This window comes from Magnolia sinica, chromosome 12 (genome assembly GCF_029962835.1).
Source record: "Magnolia sinica isolate HGM2019 chromosome 12, MsV1, whole genome shotgun sequence".
Taxonomy (NCBI): domain Eukaryota; kingdom Viridiplantae; phylum Streptophyta; class Magnoliopsida; order Magnoliales; family Magnoliaceae; genus Magnolia; species Magnolia sinica.
In genome coordinates, this window is record NC_080584.1 from 35,556,928 (window position 1) to 35,577,107 (window position 20,180).

At 38.6% G+C, this 20,180-nt stretch overlaps 1 protein-coding gene across 11 annotated transcripts in view; it reads left to right on the top strand.

The window, feature by feature from the left end:
* The window catches only part of LOC131221221 (DNA mismatch repair protein MSH5), a 152,657-nt gene that overhangs the window by 49,215 nt on the left and 83,262 nt on the right, over window positions 1-20,180 (top strand). For all 11 annotated transcript variants that reach the window (XR_009159110.1, XM_058216406.1, XM_058216408.1 and 8 more), the window contains 2 exons: window positions 19,334-19,435; window positions 19,543-19,587. Coding sequence is in view for 10 of the 11 variants with exons in the window: in XM_058216406.1 (XP_058072389.1) it covers window positions 19,334-19,435; window positions 19,543-19,587 (147 nt within the window). In the remaining variant the exon portion in view is untranslated. The remainder of the gene's footprint in view (window positions 1-19,333; window positions 19,436-19,542; window positions 19,588-20,180) is intronic.

Sequence of the window (20,180 nt, forward strand, 5' to 3'; positions counted from 1 at the left end):
AGTGAGAGGTATTCTTACATAAAAAAGAGTTCATATAATTCATAAATCATACAATACCAGTACCAAAACATAAGCAATGCATCCAAAAACAAAAGGGAAGAAGTAATACACACACACACACACACACACACACACACACACCCCTATTACATTTGTGCCTTAGACCCACAGAGTTACAAGTTGGCTCAACGTCGTCATCCTCGTCTCTATTAGAGTGATCATATTGTATTGTTGCTCCATGTTTCGGCAACTATGCCTAGGTAATGGTATAACATTACCAACTCATGTATAGTACTCATCTTCCATGAATTGGATGACTATGCCCATCTGTGATACTGCACTATTGAGATAGTCTGCTGTTGATGCAGGTTTGTTGGCTATGGACTAGGTGACTCATAGATGCCCATAGTCATATGACTGATATCCCTACTTATATACATTTTTCCTAGGTGCACTCCCACCCGTATTCACAATTGAATGACAATGACTTTGTGTGATAGTTGCTGGAGTCTCTTATCCCATATTCATGAGTTCCATAATAACCATATGATCCATAATCATATTCGTACAATGGATAGAAATGGAGCTGCCCTGCCCATCATTGACGTTCATGGACCCAAGGGTATATCTTAGGGACTTAGCGTGAATCAATTGCTTCTTGCGACGATCATACATCTTCTTCAGTTGAGAAGTCTATGCTAGGATAGGATGAGAGCCTTAGTCTTCGTCTTGGGTGGCGTGATGAAACACCTTCCCAATGAATGACGTTTGCCACCATTGCAATCCCCTCAACCTTTCCATGATACTGATTCTCTTATCCCATTCGAGCCACTCTCTAGAGGAGAATAGGCCTTTGTTTCCATTTTTTATGTTTCTAAAGCTATCTAAGGAGATGAAGCTATGGATAGAAATGGAGTTGTCCTGCCCACAACTGACATCCATGGACCTGATGCTATGTATTAGAGACTCAACGCGACTCAACTGCTTCATGTGACAATCATACTTCTTTGGTTAAGAAGCCTATGCTGGGATAAGACAAGAGCATAGTCTTTGTCCTGGGCAAACACCTTCTCCCCAATGAATGGCCGTTGCCGCTGTAATCCCCTCAACCTTTCCATGATACTGATGCTCTTATCCCATTCTAGCCACTCTCTTTAGAGGAGAATAGGCCTTTGTGTCCATTTTTATGTTTCTAAAGCTATCTAAGGAGATGAAGCTATGGATAGAAATGGAGTTGTCCTGCCCAGACTGACATCCATGGACCTGATGCTATGTATTAGAGACCCAACACGACTCAACTGCTTCTTGTGACAATCATACTTCTTTGGTTAAGAAGCCTATGCTGGGATAAGACGAGAGCCATAGTCTTTGTCCTAGGTGGCATTATCAAGCACCTTCTCCCCAATGAATGGCCGTTGCCGCTGTAATCCCCTCAACCTTTCCATGATACTGATGCTCTTATCCCATTCTAGCCACTCATTTTAGAGGAGAATAGGCCTTTGTGTCCATTTTTATGTTTCTAAAGCTATCTAAGGATATGAAGCTATGGATAGACATGGATCTGTCCCGCCCACAACTGATATCCATGGATGGACCTAACGCTACATCTTAGAGACTCAACGCGACTCAACTGCTTCTTGTCCCGATCATACTTCTTCAGTTAAGAAGCCTATGTTGGGATAAGACAAGTGCCATATTCTTCGTCCTAGGTGGCATGATCAAACACCTTCTCCTCAATGAACGGCCTTTGCCGCTGCAATCCCCTCCACCTTTCAATGATACTGATGGTCTTATCCCATTCTAACCACTCTCTAAAGGAGAATATGACTGTGTCCATTTTTATGTTTATGAAGCTATCTAAGGAGATGAAATTAATAGCGAAGCATGTCGTCCCAGCCTGCAATATGTCACCTTCACATCTCTTCTAAATCTCAGATAAAAGGCAAGTGTGATTGTAAATGAAGTTTGTTATTGCCCTTATATCGGTTATCACACTCCTAATAGTTGGCTTATGGGTATGGGGTCCAGTACAGGTGTACTTTATCAATTACTTTCCAGCCTTGATGAATGCATTCATTATCTGTGATGATCTGCATAACATTTTTCATTCTCCTCCATCACATCTTTAATCAACCTATATATGTGGCTTGCATTCTTAATTTCATTTAATGCATAACTAGACCTCAGAGCGATGGTCATCCCTCTGCATTAGAACTACTGACAATTGAGTTAGCCTTGTCCATCCACCACACATCATTTCGATCTCATACTACTCTCAAGATGACCTCGTTTTCTCAATGCTTCATCTTCGCTGCCTGATCAAAGTACACCCCCATAATCTCACGAGAGGTAGAAGGCTTCACACCCATTGCAAGTTGCACCTCGGCAATGAAGTTCTTAAAGTGCAGGCTCTTAGTTGCATGAGAAGGCATGTGGAAATAAATAATCCAGTTGGCAATATATTTTCCTATTGCCTTTCTTAAATTCCATCCTCTGACATACCCTTGAATTGCTTCTACATCTCTCCTCTTCCCCATGCATTGTTGGATTTATGGGTTCATTTGACATCCACACACTTTGTAGACCCCTCAAAAGCAGGCATAGATGAGTCCCACTGCTTCCTCTGGTTGATCTTTCACTGCTCCGCCAAAGACTGTAAAACTGCCTATCTGTACTCGAGGACATCGTACTCCTTATCAACTAACCTAAGAGCCCGTATTGGACACGCTAAGTCCCCCCTAAACTCCCTCTCATGCTTCAGCCTGCTCCTCTTTCACCCTCACCCTTTTCTGTAACACTTCATCTACGCCTTTACCTCCTTCAGAACTTTATGTTAATCCTCAACGTTACTATGCTCTGTTGCCAAATGCCCTTTCAATTCAGAAATTCTACTCCTTGACAGGTGCTCGCAGTACCTGCACTTAGATCCTTGTTGGTTATTGGGAATTGGGTCCCTATGCTGCCAACCATGTTTGGCTGCTTTCTTTTTTAGTCATTCTTTTTTATTTGCATGACCACATTAGACGGAAAGAATGATATAAACAACAACCAATTTGATCTGATAATTTTTTGTTATTGGTCAATTACTTTTTAAATAAATATTAAATTAATATTATTTAATTCAGTAATATAAGTTACTCTAAATCAATAATAAATTAGTTAAATTAATAAAGATGTAAACAATTTAATATTGACCTTAAATCAGTATGAAATGCATTTTGTAAAAGAATAGTTTAAAAGTAATTCTTATTAAAATATTTTTATTTTCATAAAAAACCAAAGCTCGTAACTAACATGTTCATTAGCTGATAAATATTCACATAGATCAGTCAATTTAGGCTGATCAACATATTTATTTGAAAAAATAAATGAATTTTTAATTATTTGTCGCTATTTTTTAATTAATAATATATATTTTTTGAAACTCCAAGAAACCATTGCGAATCCATAGATTGCCTATAAGTATCTATTGATTTATTATTGACAGCCTACTGTAATTTAAATGGATGAAATCACATTGATTAGTAGTTCTAACTAATGTTTTCTATTTCTTTATCAAATAATGTATCACATCCTTGGGATATGGATACATCAATAATCACATGAGATATATCGGTTGTACTGCATAATTTATTGCCGTTGTTAGGAAACATAGGGAAACATTGGGAAATTGGTCGAAGTTTTCAATGAAAGTTCAGGGGTTATTAAAAAAATACACAAATACACACTTAGAAATAAAAAATCACAAAAAATAAGTACACATATTAGGTTTCCTTTATATAGGTTCCTAATCCATGCACGGGCTGGCTGAACTGATGCAACTATGTTCAAAGTCAATTCATATAATTTAAATGTAAGAAGACATGTATGGAAACACAAGCATTACATTTAAAAGAAAAGGAACCACTAGAAAACTAGAAATATATGTGGATTTCAAAATTAAAAAAAAATATATTTTAAAAATTCTTTTTAGTTAAAAGTTTATTTTTTTCTTGAAAAATCCCTAAATTGCCAAGAATGTGTAGATCGGGTTATATACTTGTTTGATTTTGTGTTTGGACACTAAGATTGCAATTGACTTGAGAAAAATTGGGGAAATTTTGATTTTTTCCAATTTTCCGCAACTCAACTCATCTCCCCCAAATCTCGAAATCAAAGCTCCAAATCCATAAATTTTCATGCAAAACATGAAGAATCATGGATTTCTTATCATTTGACATTATTTACAACATATAAAAATGAAAAGAAGAATCAAAACTAAAACATACGCACCTTTCAGAATCCGGTTCTAAGAAGCTTTCGATCGCAATTTCGGAGAAATTTCAAATATTTTCTTCCAATAAACCAGAGTGGATTGGTCGAAATCACTTTAAAATGTTTCTAGACTAAACAATGCCGATTTCCTTTTATTCCTTTCGTTATTGCACTCGGTATCGATACATCGCATGATATATTAACAATTTATAAACGGGGAGTGGATATATTGTACGATATTGTGTGATATATTAGACGATACCATGAAAAATGGATATTGAAGTTGGGTTTCGTATCGCTTAGTTGCAATAACCGATGTGATATCACATGATACTATCCAATTGTGCCTATAAAATGGATGGTTAAACTTAACTATCAATCGACCATATTCAATAGGAAAAATCGGATGGCTACTATAATATACTCAGTGTCATCCTTAGATTTAGACCATCCAGATATCTGCACAACTATGCCAATCGTATCTTGGATGAGTCGCTCCCATGTTTAAATTGGCGGTGAACTATTAGAGGAGCATGGCCATATATCATAGTTATGAAAACCTAAGAAAAATAATTTAAAACTATTTAGACTATGATGGGTGATTAATAAACACTCATAAATCTTACATGTGGCTTGCGTAAATCAAACTTAACCATCCAAATAGAGGGTCATACTTTAGGTGGTTTACAGTACAATAATGACTCAATTATAACCCATCAATTATAACTTTCATGATTTGGGTGGTCTAATTTGAATTGCATATGTGCCACATGTATGAGAGCAAGAGCCTACATGTCGCACATCACATCGCTAGAATATTAAATAACACCTCAAAATCCTCTTGCATTGCCACAACACCCCTTCTCTCTCTCTCTCTCTCTCTCTCTCTCTCTCTCTCTCTCTCTCTCTCTCTCGCTGTGATTACCCACTCCCACCCTCTATCCCTCCCTCGCTTGCCTTGCTTACTCCCACTCTCTCTCTCTTTCTAGCCTATTTCTATAATAGTTTCTTCTTAACCATGTATTTGCAAGCCATTTGTCAAAGAGTTAGGTTTTGTGAAGTACTAGTAGGCCCCATCCGATACATACTAGTTAGATGATGAGAAGGAAAGATACATTCAAATCTTATCGATAGTTTGAACTTGCACTATATATAGCTTGCCCAAATAAAAAATCCATAAAAAAATTGTAGCTGAATTGTATGATCGTATCAATTCATTCATGAATCATAAGAATTATAAGATTCATGTGTATTATTTTTTGGGCATCCCCAAAACTTTAAAAAATGGAATTTAATAATTATTTTGCTTTTCTTCACCTTTTGCTTTTAAAACATATGAAAGGATCTCCCTATTAGCTTTCTATACTTGTTAAAATTTTGAAACAGATGCTTCCCTCGTAATGTGTAGATGAGCTGGTAGAAACTGTAGCGTGTATGAGTTATCTAGGGTTCAATCCTTGGTAATGTTACCTTTCCGAAAAAAAAGAGAGTTGGTAATAAACGAATTAAGATAACTTATTCGTCAGTTAACAAAATCAAACGCCAGTTTTTCTAATGTGATTCTACACTTAAGAAAGTACAAAGGATCATAAATTATTGAAGGATTGAAGGTACAAAGGAACATATATTATTGAAGGATTCTTGTTTCTTTCCTTTATTTGTTTTGTAAGGTAAATTTCTTCCAAAACAAATAGTATTTGCTTTTGTTTTTTATTCCATCTAGGCATTATTTTGATTATTGAAGATGGTGAAGGGTAGTGAAATCACTTGGGAATATTGTTTAGATGTACATGTAGACAATAATATGAATATGATACTAAGGGGATACTTTTCTTGACGTTTTGTTTTCCTTTTGAAATTATACTCAAGATTGTATCTAATAGATGTAAATGGGTAATGTGTTGAGCGATTTGAACTTTATTATGGCACATTTTTTTTTTACAATTGTAGATTTACCACATACAAATTCTCAAACATCATGAATCATGATATGAGTTACCTTCTTAACACATATTCATTGAAAATGGATGATTAATGAGTATTTTATTTTTTCTGTTTTTAGTAAATTTTTTTCCATTTTAAGAAAATTATAATCTTGCTATTAACGATAAAATTTGTGATTCGATATGATGCATCCCAAATTTCAATTTACAATATGATTACGATTTGGGCAACGTTAGTATGCTTATCAAATTAAGGGTTTCAATCAACAAATTTGTGCTATGTGTGTGGAGTTCTCTAGGAACACTCGGTGATTCATCTTGAAATGTTTCCAGGTTTGGGCCTTTGGCAGGCTTGGGCATACCCTTTTTACATCGTCTAGTCTAGCTTGTCTGTTTTGGGCCAATCTGGGCCTAGAACTGGCTTGGGGCAAGGCTACATTCTTCGAATGGGCTTCGTTAGACCTTGGCTTTTAGCCTGTTAATAACTCTACGTAAAAACAAAATATAGAGTGATTGTGCCTTCTTTTTTTTTTCAATGACAATGATAATTTTATTAAGAGAACCAATAGCCAAAAGTCCCAAAATTGAAAAAAGGAAGGAAAAAAGAAAAAAAAGAGGAGAGGAAAAAGATGATGATAAATCATCCAACAAAAAGGGCTGAATCTAGCTCTCACAAGCCAACAAAAGATGCTTCATTACAATTGATAGTACTTTACAAAAGAAAGCCCCCTTGAGAATCCAGTTCTGAGCCCAGTTAGAAACATATTGCAGTGATCCGTTGACGTTGCAAAGGATCTATTTCAAAATTACTTACAAACCGGAGCACGAGACATAATTTGCATAGGATACCTCTTTTCTTTCCCTTGTTTTCTTTGTCTCTTTCCAAGATGGTAGAAAACTAGAAAAATTCCCCAGCACCACCCATTCAATCAAGTTTAGCAAATATCCACCAAATGGTAACTGGACTCTCAAGTGGGCTTTCTATTTCAAAATCACCTACAAACCCCAACACAAGACATAATTTCCAAAGGATACCTCTTTTCTTTCCCTTGTTTGTCCCTTTCCAAGCTAGAATAAAATTGGAAAAATTCCCCAGTGTCACCCATACAATCATGTTTAGCAAATTTTCCACTAGATGCCAAGTGATCAACTGTGGTGCATAAATAAAATTTCCATTGTCTTATCTCTTAAACAAAGGATGCATGTACTGGGAATCATCATATATCTGCTCCTTATATGCAGTGTTTGAAATATCGGTATCGCGTTATTTATTGCACCCTTGGGATATAGATACGTATCGGTTATTGTATGGGATATATCGGATGTATCGCGTAATGTATCGCTGTTGTTGGAAACATTGGAAATTAATCGAATTTTTCTATGAAATTTCAGTGATTGTTAAAAAAGACATCAATACACACTTACAAATCAAAACATTACAATAAACAAGTGCACATAATAGGTTTTCTTTGTATAGGGTCCTAATCTATGCGTTGTTTAACTGAATTGATGCAAGTATATTCATATAATTTATAAATGTAAGAAGACTTGTGGAAATAAAAGCAATACATTCAAAAGCAAAAGAAGAATCACTAGATTATGTTAAATGCATGTTTGATTTTATGTTTGGACAAAAAGATTACAACCGATTTGTGAGAAATTGGAATTTTTTTTTTTTTTTCGATTTTCTGCGACTCGGTCCTTCTCTTCTAAATCTCGAAATCGAAGCTCCTAATCCATTATTTTTTTATTCAAAACATGAAAAATCATGGATTTGTAACAATTTGACACTGGTTTAACATGATTTACAAAAAAGGATCGAAAAAAAAATGCTCATCGGATCGAACAAGTGGGATATATCCCACTACTTGTGTGTTTCGTATCGCACAGGTGGGATACAAAATATATCGTGGGATATATCGGCTGATATCGTCAATATTTAAAACACTGCTTATATGATTTATAGTAAGGGTTGAGTCTCTGCCCACTAGCTAATTGAAAGAAATCACCCTCGGGGAGATTGGGGATCCTCCACTAAAATGCCATTGGATTCACCACCATAGACTTGAGAGGCTGGTGAGCAAGCCATTAAGGGACTTGATTGAGAATGTTGCTCTACTAACCATCTCCAAGCGTCCCTTTCCCCAAATCTAGAGTTAACGCCATTAAGGTGACTCATTAGATTTTCTGAAACAATTTCATCCGTCAAATCCCTACTCAAACTAGGGGACCATGCCCCTTCATTGCCCATCTTGATAAAGATATGGTAAATCATGGTACTATATCCAGCCCGATTGATAAAGATGAGGAAATGACTGACCCAACGCCTTTGGGCATATGTAGACCAAACACCCTCCTTGAATTTGAGACACAATCTATCACCCATGGTCCCTTCCACTACACTTGGAAATCTTCTTTAACCTTGGAGATGGTATTCCACATGGAGGCCATTTGAAGGGAAAAGTCCCTTATGTACCACTCCACACTATTTGAACCATATAAACACTTGATCACCAGGCTCCACAAACTTTCTTCTTCTGTTCCGAATTAACCATTTCCCTATCAGAGCAAGATTCATATACTTTGATCCTTGCTCATATATTTGTCAGCATACAGGCTTTTGACCATTCCAATAGACATAATTCTTCGTTTTGACAACCTATTGACCACCCCCATTGGGCATTTGAATAAAAGACATGAAATACACTGGCATATTTGAGAAAGTGGAATTGATGAGAGTGATCCCATGACCGAGAGGTATTTATGCTTCTAGGCAGACAATTTCTTCTCCACCGTCTCCACAACTAGTGTTATCAAAATCGTACGATTCACGATATGAATCATACGATTCATATAGTATCATATGGGTGTACGATTTGAATTGTACACCCAAATCGCAAATTCCAAATAATCCTATGATAATCGTACAAATCGTATCGAATCGTACGATAATCATATCAAATCGTATGAATCATATGATAATTGTAGATTATATAAATGGGCCCAAAAAATAAATTAAAAAACCATTAAAAAATTATTCAAGTTTTGTCTTCCTTCTTTGTACCCTTTTGCTCATAAAAAATGAAAAAGGCCTCCCCTATTAAATATATCCTCATTTTGAGAGAGAGAGAGAGAGAGAGAGAGAGAGAGAGAGAGGCAAGAGGAGAGAGAGAGAGAGAGAGAGAGAGAGAGAGGCAAGAGGAGATTTGTGGATTTTGATATTCAAAAACCTAAAACAAAGAAATCAAGATGCTATTCACAATGGAATCAAATGCCATTTTTTCTAACATGATTCTACACTTAAGAAAGGCACAAAATAACAAAATTATTAAAGGACTCTTGTATGTTTTTTGAGATAAATTTTTTCGAAAGACAAAAAAAGAAAACTAACGAGGAAAAAGACAAGAATCATTTAATATCATGATATGTATGCCATATACATTTTCTCAATTGATAATATCATATGTATTACTTTTTTGGTACATGTTGATGGTAAATGGATGATTAATGAGCTTTTAATCCTTTTTTTTTTTTTTGGATTTATATTTATATATTTTTTTTATATGTATATTTTTAAAATTAGAAAAAAATCTTAGATTTACGATACAATTTGTGATTCAATATGATTTCAACCCCTTTTACGATTTGTGATACGATAACGATTTTGACAATATTGTCCACAACTACCTTCCGGAGATGAACCGTATGCCTACCAATGCATGGGAGGAAGGCCAAGGTAAGATGATAACAACTTTCCCACTTTTCAATCGAATCTCCTAGCCAACTCGCAACGTTCTCTTCACTTGGATGAATTGTCAACATTTCATTATTTAATAGATTTATCCACAATTTGAACACTAATTCAAAGCATTTGATCAAAATGCATAGTTAATCCTATTGACGATTTACATCATATCATCGGTGATGAGAAATTTGTAGGCCATCGTTGCTCACATTGGAAGGAGAAATGAAACCAATCTCTTTTGATTTGTCCAACATTCTGCTGAAATCCACCATCACAATAATGAACGAAAATGGTGAAAGAAGGTCACCTTTCTATTGATCCTACAAACCTTTGAAGAAGCCTTTGGGGGAGCCATAAACAGGGATAGAGAAGTGCGTCGTGCCCACACATCTATCATGAACTTTCTCTACCCAACGCAAAAAATAAGCCTTTCTAGCATATAATTTAAGAAATCCCGGTCTACAATATCTCAAGCCTTCTCCAAATTGAGTTTACAAATCAGGCATGATTTTCCTTCTGTACAACTGGAGTCAATACATTCATATGCTACTAAAGCCCAATCCATACTGTTTCTCATGTATAAATGCTCCTTAGGATGCAAAAACTAAGCTTGCTTCATATAATTTAAGAAATCCCGGTCTACATGATTGTAAGGCCTCTCCAAATTAAGTTTGCAAATTGGGCCTGGTCTTCCTTCTTTGAATCTGGACTCAATGCATTCATGAGCTATTAAAGCCCCATCCATAATTTGTTTCGCATGAATAAATGCTTGAGAAAAAGAGATCACATTTAGTAGAAGTGTTCTCAAGCTTGATGCTTGAACTTTTGCCAAGATTATGTTTACGGGCTTCCAATGAGAAAAATCAGCTTGAAAGACTTTGATACTTTTAGCACCTTCCTTTTTGGGGATTAGAGCAATAAAAGAAGCCCTAAGATCTTTAGAAAGCACCTCTTTCCCCTTCATAAAATTTAGACACAAAAGTCATGATGTCATCTTTATATCTCCTCCTAAAAACCTTATCAAATGCCAATAGAAAACCATCTGGGCCTGCTACCTTATCTGTACCTAAATCTGACACAACTGCCTTGACTTCTTCCTCTCCAATTGCCCTTTCAAGCCAAGTCACATCCTCTTACCAAATGCATTTGAAAGGGAGATTTGGCCTATTCCAACCCTCCAACAGAAAATTTAGTAGAAAGTGATGATTGTGCCACAAATCACGATGGCCCCCAGTTTTTGATCCGTCAACATCTCAACTGCTAATTCTATTACTTCTCTTGGCATTCATGATCCCGTGGAAAACAAATGTAGTTTTTTGTTTCCTTCCTTTACGTGCCGTGTCACGGATCATTCCTCACTTGATTTCTCTTTTCTATCTTTCTTCTTGAATTCCAGATCTAACTCAATCCTCACTTTTTCCTCTTCCAATAGTGCCCTGGTTTCTTCCATCCTGTTAATCTCTTGGATTTTCCTTGGCACCATTTTTTTTTTTGCTTCCTTTGCTTTCCAAATGCTCTGTGCTCCAGCCCTTTAGCTTTTCTTTTAATGATCTCAAACTTTTCATAAGCCAAAACCCAACGCAACCCTTAATGGTAGAGGATCTCGACCATTCTTTTACCATCTCCACAAACTAGCTTCTTCCAGCCACATGAACTCAAAATTTTAGGGGTAAGAGCCCTTGACTCTATTCAAGGCTCTAAACAATTTGGTCAAAAAAAGTCTAATTGAGCACTGCACTTGGAAATTTCTTTTCCATGTCAGCTAGAGCAAAGAACATATCTAGGCATGGCAGTGCTACGCCCAACTGATGAATCCCCATATGCTACTTCATATGGCTCTGCCTTCCCTCTTCTCTGATGGAAAGCGGATGGCATTGAAATCCCCTCTCACAAACTACATACAATTCCATCTATTACGAACAAAATCCAATTCAACCCAATACAAAAATTGTCACGCTCCAAACTTGGTGAACGAGCTTACAGAATTCCTGAGCTCCGAATCCGGCAGTGACAACCTCCGTAGCACCCCATTATCGATCCCTGGCTCCTATATGCCAGGTTCCAATCCTGGGATCCCGCAAAGAGGATTTTCAGAGTGATTTTTTTTTTAAAATTATTATTATTTACATGAACATAACCACAAGTGCACCAAAACCAAAAACATCATCACATTCTCACTAAAATATCTGTTCAAGTACAGTGCTGGAAGGGAAATACATGATATAACAAAAGTCCAAAAAGATCAGGCACATGCTCTTGCTTCAATGCTGTTGCGATCTAGCATGACCTGCACGTAAACAATGTGTGTAAGCTTACTACGAAGCTTAGCAAGTGTGTGCGTGTGTGCGCAATGCATGTGTCAAGCATACAAATATTAGAGTAAGCGGAAATGGATGGCTAAACTGGTAAGTCCATAAATGTTATCAGCCATACCCAGGCTATGCGATGCAGATGCCTACATGGCCAAATGTCATATGCCAAATATCCAATGCAACGTGTCAATCTTCCACTAGTCCACATATCAAAATAGTACACAATTAGATCATCACCGGGGTCTTAGTACACTTCTGACACTGGCTGCCACTCATCACGTGCAAGACCAAGCGAGAACAAAAGACCTCACTATCTATCTTGTCAGTGGTACACAGAACCACCCAACCCATTGATAGCGAACCCATTTCACAACCTGGTTAAACTCAACCAGTGTTCGAGTTGTCGGTATTGCTACAAGTTTCGCTGGCTGGAGATAAAAATATATCGTTATCGTCGATAACTGGAAATGCGGGGAAAACATGGTAAAACGATGTAATTTTTCAATGAAACTTCAGGAGAGGCCTAAATACACATATTTACATGTTTAGTAATAAAAAAATTGTAAAAAGAATGGATACATAATAAGTTTCTATTTAATTAGGGCCTAAAAGCATGTGTTGTCATAAGAAATGAGTCCAATAGTAGCACAACAATCACTCAAATCTCATTAAACCAATTAACAAGCGTAATGCATTCATACATTTTACAACCATGCATAAATAAGCATATAAATTAAACAAAATACATATGCACGATGATCTAACCATCTATCTCATCCATCCAACCACCCGACCATCCATCCCATCCATCCAACCATTTAACCATCCCATCCATCCATCCGTCCATCCCATCTATCCATCTAACCATCCATCCATGCCATCAAATCATCCAACCATCCACACATCCATCCCATATATCCATCTAACCATCCAACCATCCCATCCAATCATCCAAACATCCATCCATCCATCCCATCCATTGCATCAAATCATCCCATCCATCCAACCACCCAACCATCCAACATATCCATCTAACCATCCATCCATCCCATCAAATCATCCAAACAGTTATCCATCCATCCCTATCCATCCCATCCATCCAATAATCCAACCATCCAACCATCCCATCCATCCACGCCATCAAATCATCCAAACATCCACACATCCATCCCATCCAACCATCCCATACAATCATCCAAACATCCATCCATCCATCCCATCAAATCATCCCATCCAATCATCCATCCATCCAACCACCCCAATCATCCATCCATCCAACCATCCAACCATCCAACCTATCCATCTAACCATCCATCCATCCTGTCAAATCATCCAATCATCCAAACATTTATACATCCATCCCATCTAGGCAATAATCCAACCATCCAACCATCCCATCCATCCATGCCATCAAATCATCCAAACATCCACACATCCATCCCATCTATCCATCCATCCAACCATCCATCCATCCATCGTATCAAATCATCCCATCCAATCATCCATCCATCCATCCCATCCAACCATCCATCCACTCATCCAGACATCCATACATCCCTACCATCTATCCATCCAAACATCCATCCAACCAACCCATCCATCCCATCCAATCATCCAAACATCCATCCATCCATCTCATCTATCAATCCAAACATCCATCCAACCATCTCACCATCGAGAGTGAATGATGTGTGGCCTCAACCTCACCTAAGAGGGTGGCCCCCACCTTGAATTATGTATTCTATATCCATCAATTTTACAAGATCCTTTTAGGGCATGAACCTAAAAATGAAGTGGATCCAACTCTCAAGTGGACCTTATCATAGGAAACAATGGTGATTGACCATAAATGGGCCACAAAAGTTTTGGATCAAGCTAATATTTCCTTTTTCCCTTTATCCATGTTTATGTGACCTTAGCATCAGGTTGGATGACAAATAAACATTATGGAAAGATTAAGGTGGCCCTGGGAAGTTTTTAATGGTATAGCATTCAATCACCGTTGTTGTATGGTCCACGAGATTTGGATCTGCATTTTTGGGCTCATGCCATAAAACGTTTTGGCAAAATGGATGGACAATGTGGATATAGAATACATAGATCATGGTGGGCCCCATAGTAAGGGCCTCACCATCTTGGGTGAGGCATAGGCTCGAGCGCACCTAATCAGTTGCCATAAATATCCCATTCTATTTAAAATTTTAGTTTTTTTTTTTTCTTTTAAATTGCATTTTTATTTTTTGTTCTTAAAGAGGTGGTGAACCACTTTTATTACATGATGTGAAACTCACACTCTAAAAGTAACTTAAAAGTTACTTAAACTATTAGTTTTATTTTCATTCAAAATAGTGGTGACATATGCTTTTAAAGGGTGGAAAAAGCATATTTTAGAAAAAAGTTAAAACGTAAAGTTAAAAGCAAAGAGCTTCGACCCCTCCTTCAAAACCCTAAAATTCAACACACATTCCCTCCGCAACGGCCGCCGCAATGCGGGTAGCTCCGTTCGTTTATCCTTCCATAGGTATGGTTCTATTCAATTTCCTGCTCTATCTAATCTAATATCTCTCACACTTTTTTTTTTTTTGAATTTAAGGCTATATACAAAGATATAATCATCGAATTGTCGATATTTTCGTTGTCATTAATGTTATCAACGATATATCGCCAATATATTGCTGAAATTTGGAAGAGAAACGATTTTTATTTTTTATTTTTTGGGTTTTTGGTATCGCAAGTCCAGCGATACCGAAATTATCGGTGATAATATCGATTTTTCGCCGACAATATGAACACTGAACTCAACCTAATATATAGCCTTTTGCACCTGGGTGGGTAAGGTCAAGCCCCCTTCCAATCAACCCCGACATAGTGGGAGATGTGGTCTACTAGTATCCAGCCATCGTGTGCTCATGAATCTACTCAGTCTAGATGTTGGAGCAGTCTACTGGTACCACAGGGTTTAGGGACTTTCACTCAGGGACGCCTGTGATGCCCTGTAACCTTAATAGTTTCCGGTGTCCATAGAATCATCCGCCAGCTACAACAAGACCGCGGGACTACCTCCCTGGTGTCACTAGGGAGTAGATGTGACGTGTCACACATGATGCATAATGCATGGATCACACTAACCAAGTCATGCATCAATACTCTGCGTACCGCAAGATCATGCAGGGTTACCCTATCTAGTACGGGTTCCCCAAGTACCTCAAGCCAAAAAGGCGTATGCTATGATCAATCGTCATTCCAAGGTAGGCATACAAATGGTGCGTATGGGTAGATGACTGAGCAAAGTATCCAGTACACTAAGCATATTATCAGTGTCGACCTATCAGGCTAAGTACCTTTACATGTTATCAAACATATCACATGATAATCGGCCTTGAATGGTTTGACATATCGGGAGTGGGACTCGATTAGTTGGCTCCTCTAGCAATGTGTCTATGTGGCATGGCCCACTTGCGACAAGAATCGGCCACACACTAGGGCTTTTACATATAACTTGATCTAGTAAAATGGATGATCGGTGAGGATATAATATATACATCAAGGTGTAACGTACTTGGGATGGTTTAAACAAACACATGCACCATGGTGGGGTCCACAGTAGGCCCTACGGATAAGTTAGGTGGTAACAAACACTATAATGGGCTTGTGGTAGTTTTTTAATGGTAAGTCCTCAATTCTCACTATTTCCTCTAGTGCGGCTCGCTTGAGGGTTTGATCGGCCTCATCTATGGGCTCATGACCTAAGTTGATATGGAAAAACATATGGATGGTATGGATAAATATATACATCATGGCGGATCCTGTTGTTAGATGGGTAGTGTGAATAACATACAAACATCATGGTGGCCCCAAGGAAGGCCTCAATGGTGGATGTCATTGTCCCACTGTTTTCCTAAGGTGTGGCCCACCTGAGATCTGGATAGGCCTCACACTAGAGTGGGCCCCACGAGTTGGCCTCTACTGGACAACGTGCACATGCACACTGTCTGCATTGGTCCCCATGTGTGGCCCCAGGATGTCCTGGATTATGCTAATATTTGTGTTTCCTCATTCATCCAAACTTGTGCCACGGGTTGGGTGACAATTAGACCTCATGGTGAGCTTCACTGCTCCACATGATGTGGTCCATCCAAGATCTGGACCCTAGTCAGATTTGGGTTCATGGCCTAAAATGGTTTAGCAAAAGGATGGACGGTGTGGATTATGCACATACATCATGGTGGGTCCCACGAGTTGGGCAACCTGTTGGCTGCAAAAGAAGGGGGCAACACCCCTTGGAAGGCCCAATGGTGGACGCCACTGTTCCCATTGTTCCCAGCAGAGTGCTCCACCTGAGATCTGGATCTCCCTCATTTTTGGGGCCCTGCCCTAAAATGATCTGATGAAATGGGTGGACGATGAGGATGAAACACATGAATCAAGGTGGGCCGCCTCTAGTTGCCAAAGGAGGCATCGTCACTAATGCTAGCGGGGTGGGGTTGGTGTTATGTCCCTTGTGGTGTGGTCCATCCGAGTTTGGATCCAGCTGAAAATTGGCACCACGGCCTACAATGATATGGTGAAACAAATGGATAGTGTGGATGAAACATATATGACATGTTGGGCCCCACGAGTGGGCCACCTACTTGCAGAAAGGGGGCAGCGTCCCTAGCCCTGCTGTTTCCTATGGTGCGATTCACCTGAAATCCTGATTGTGTTGATTTTTGGGGCCAAGGCCTAAAATGATCTGTGGATTAAACCCATACATCATGGTGGGTCTCACAAGTGTGACCACCTCTCCTATTATACATATACTCCGTGGTGGGGCCCATGAGCGGGGCTCCTCTGTAACGCCCAAAAAGGTTTTCCCCTTCTAACGCTGGACAACAGCTGGCGTTGCATGTCTTGCTGTCTAGCAGCTTCCCATTTTTTTTATAATCTTCTCTCTCTCTCTCTCTCTCTCTCTCTCTCTCTCTCTCTTTTTAAAAAATTTAAATTCAACTAGGGCCCACATGTGGACAATCCACTCCATCCATCCGCTTGGCCATCTCGGGGTGGGCCCAAGAAGCTAGGATCAATATGAACTTTGCATTTTTCCTTCATATAGATCTAAGTGATCTAATCAACATGTTGAATGGTAAATAAATGACATGATGGGCCACACAAGGTGATCCACAGTATCAAAGCGTGCGGGGCATGCTGTCTCATAGCGTGGACCACTTGTGGACCCCACAACGGTCCACAATCGTAAAAGAAAGAAAGAGAGGGGAAGAAGGAAGGGGAGATCGAGCCATTGGATGGGCCCCCGCCACTCTGGGGCCCTCCCTACACAAAATTAACACAAACAAGGTGGGTCTCATCCTTGTGGGCCCATGGAAATGAAGGAAAGCATGTAAAAAGGGAGAGTTTGTCCTCCCTTGCTCTCACAATGGTGTTGAAAGGCTGGATTGGTTCGGATCATTGATCGGACGGCTTCGATGATGATGCTCTTCCCCTAACTCCTCTAACTCTCAAACTTGCCCTCGTGCTCTCTCTCTAAACTATCTCTTAAACCCTCTCTCTTAAACTTCTCTCTTTTCTTCTCACTCTCACTTGCTAGGAAAATTGTTGGAAATGAGAGGGGGCTTTGTGGTAGAATTTTTTTTTGGATAGAGGGGAATTGGAAAAGATGGAGGGGTAGGATGGGAAGAGGGAAAGAGAGAGGGGAGTTGCTTAGCATGGGCAAGGGTATAGGCTTCTTTGACTAATGGGGAGAGAGAGGTGATGGGTTGATTGGACTACCTCGGGATTCTTGCAAGTGGGGCCTGTGCTATGTGTGCGTTGCGCGGCCCACATCGGATTGCACCAAAACTACGACTTCTAATTTGGGTGTTGCAATGGGGCATGCCGTGCGGCGTTGGAATCGCAGCTCCTGTGCGCTTGTCAAGGTTCAAATCTCGGGTCATTGCAGTACTGAAATAGGGTTACGATTGAAGCTCGCCAATCTGGTCCGCCTGGAACGTGCCGACACCGAAAACGAAGCATATGGTTGTTCTCATAGGGTTACGGGTCTTACAAAAAGTTTGACTTAGAACTACATCATTTGCACCACATTCCAACAAGAAAACCCAAATGAAATCTGAAGACAATTCTTTGAATAGGACTGAAATCGGCAGTCTATTTTTTCCTATGCATTCCATAACTCCATATGAATCTCCCTAACACGTTAGGATTCACCTTGATTCAAACAATTGGGAGGAGGGAGAGAGGGAGGAGTTAAGTCTCATCATTATTGGAAACACCTGTTGGACAGGCTTTACACACCACTTGATGTCCTGCCTAAAACCCTAAAATCCCATGTTGGATCCCATCTAAGTTTTGGAATGGCCTGATTTTTGGGTTGGCCCTCCAGGTGGGGCATACACAATGAACAGGTTGAATGTCATATGAACATCACCATGTGCTCCACACACACCCCTACAGTGGGCACTGCCTCTCAATTGTTTCATGTGGTGCTACTGAATCATAGATTGGAATGATTTTTTTGGCCCTGGGCCTAAAAAGGGTGTATCAAGTAGATGGCTTGGATTTGCATCAAACATCATAGTGGGCCCCATAGAGGTTTACAATTGACTTTTACTGGATCGGGACCCATGCACACACACACACACACACCTGCATGTGCAGACTTACCTTCATCATTACAACACAACTATACGCAAAAAATACATGAAAAGGCAAATTTGTTAATGAGGAATTATAGCATGATCTATTGGGATAGGACCTTTTTACTTTGTTTGAGTTCTTATATGAAAATTAAAATTTCAGGTAAAGCTAAATTATATAGAAGATGAACATCTATTTTTTGGGTTTTTGCAAATTTCACACTGTACAAGTATCAGATTCTAATACTTGTATGTTGTATCCATGTCGATACAACAAAGGTAGAAGGCATCTTGGACGAAGATTTTGCATGTCCATTCTAGGCTAAAGAATCATTATCTGTTTCTTTTCATCATTCTATATAATTTAACAAGGTTTTATGATTGTACCAGAATTCAAGCAATTTGAAACTAATTTCACATGGAACTCTTTTTTCCTTCTTATTTATGCAGAGCATTTCTTCACTCATGCACATACAAAAACTTCTTGAAGTTGGAATTTCTGAATGTCTTCAGGATAAATTGGAGTACTTGAATTTAGGCATTATTGAAAAGGTACCAGCTCAGTATATCATCCACTTTTGAGCCCTGAGTTATGATAAGCAACTTGCTTGGTAGAAAATTTCATTTATTGACATGTTCTTCTCATAATTTTATTGCAGGCAAATTCATGTATTACAACAGAGCTGGTTTATGTCTATGAATTGGTTAGCATGTATTTTCAACCATAATTAATTGTTAAGAAATAATATCTACATTAGCTTTACTTCCCATAGAAAGCATGTACATAATTTCTCCGGTATTAAGAACTATTACTTACATTGTTAAGTTTTTAAGCATTATGATGGTTATAACACAGAAAATATACAAATTTGTAACTGGTTCCCCACAAGATGTGCTAGAGTTCGGGCATTTGGCCTTGTCCAGGTGTATGCTATTATATATCAATACTATTTAACTTTGTTTGGACATGCTTCTTAGTATATACTGAAGTAAACATCTAAAATATTGTTGTTTGGATGTTGTGAACGGATGTGGAGATGTGGGCCGTACCACTATACGACCCACATAGACTTTATTTTTTGTTATTTTGTCTTGTTTTTAGTTGTTTATTCTGGTATGGGACATAGAATATTTTTTGCTTTCGTTATTAAGGGTATTTTGTCATGTTGATTTTTTATTATTAATAAAAAGCAGAGAGGGTGGGCGTCCAATCATAAGTTACCTTTCCTCTCTTCTCCCAACTTTCTTTTGTCTCTTTTCTTCTCCTCTTCTTCTTTCTTTAGTCTATAATTCCACA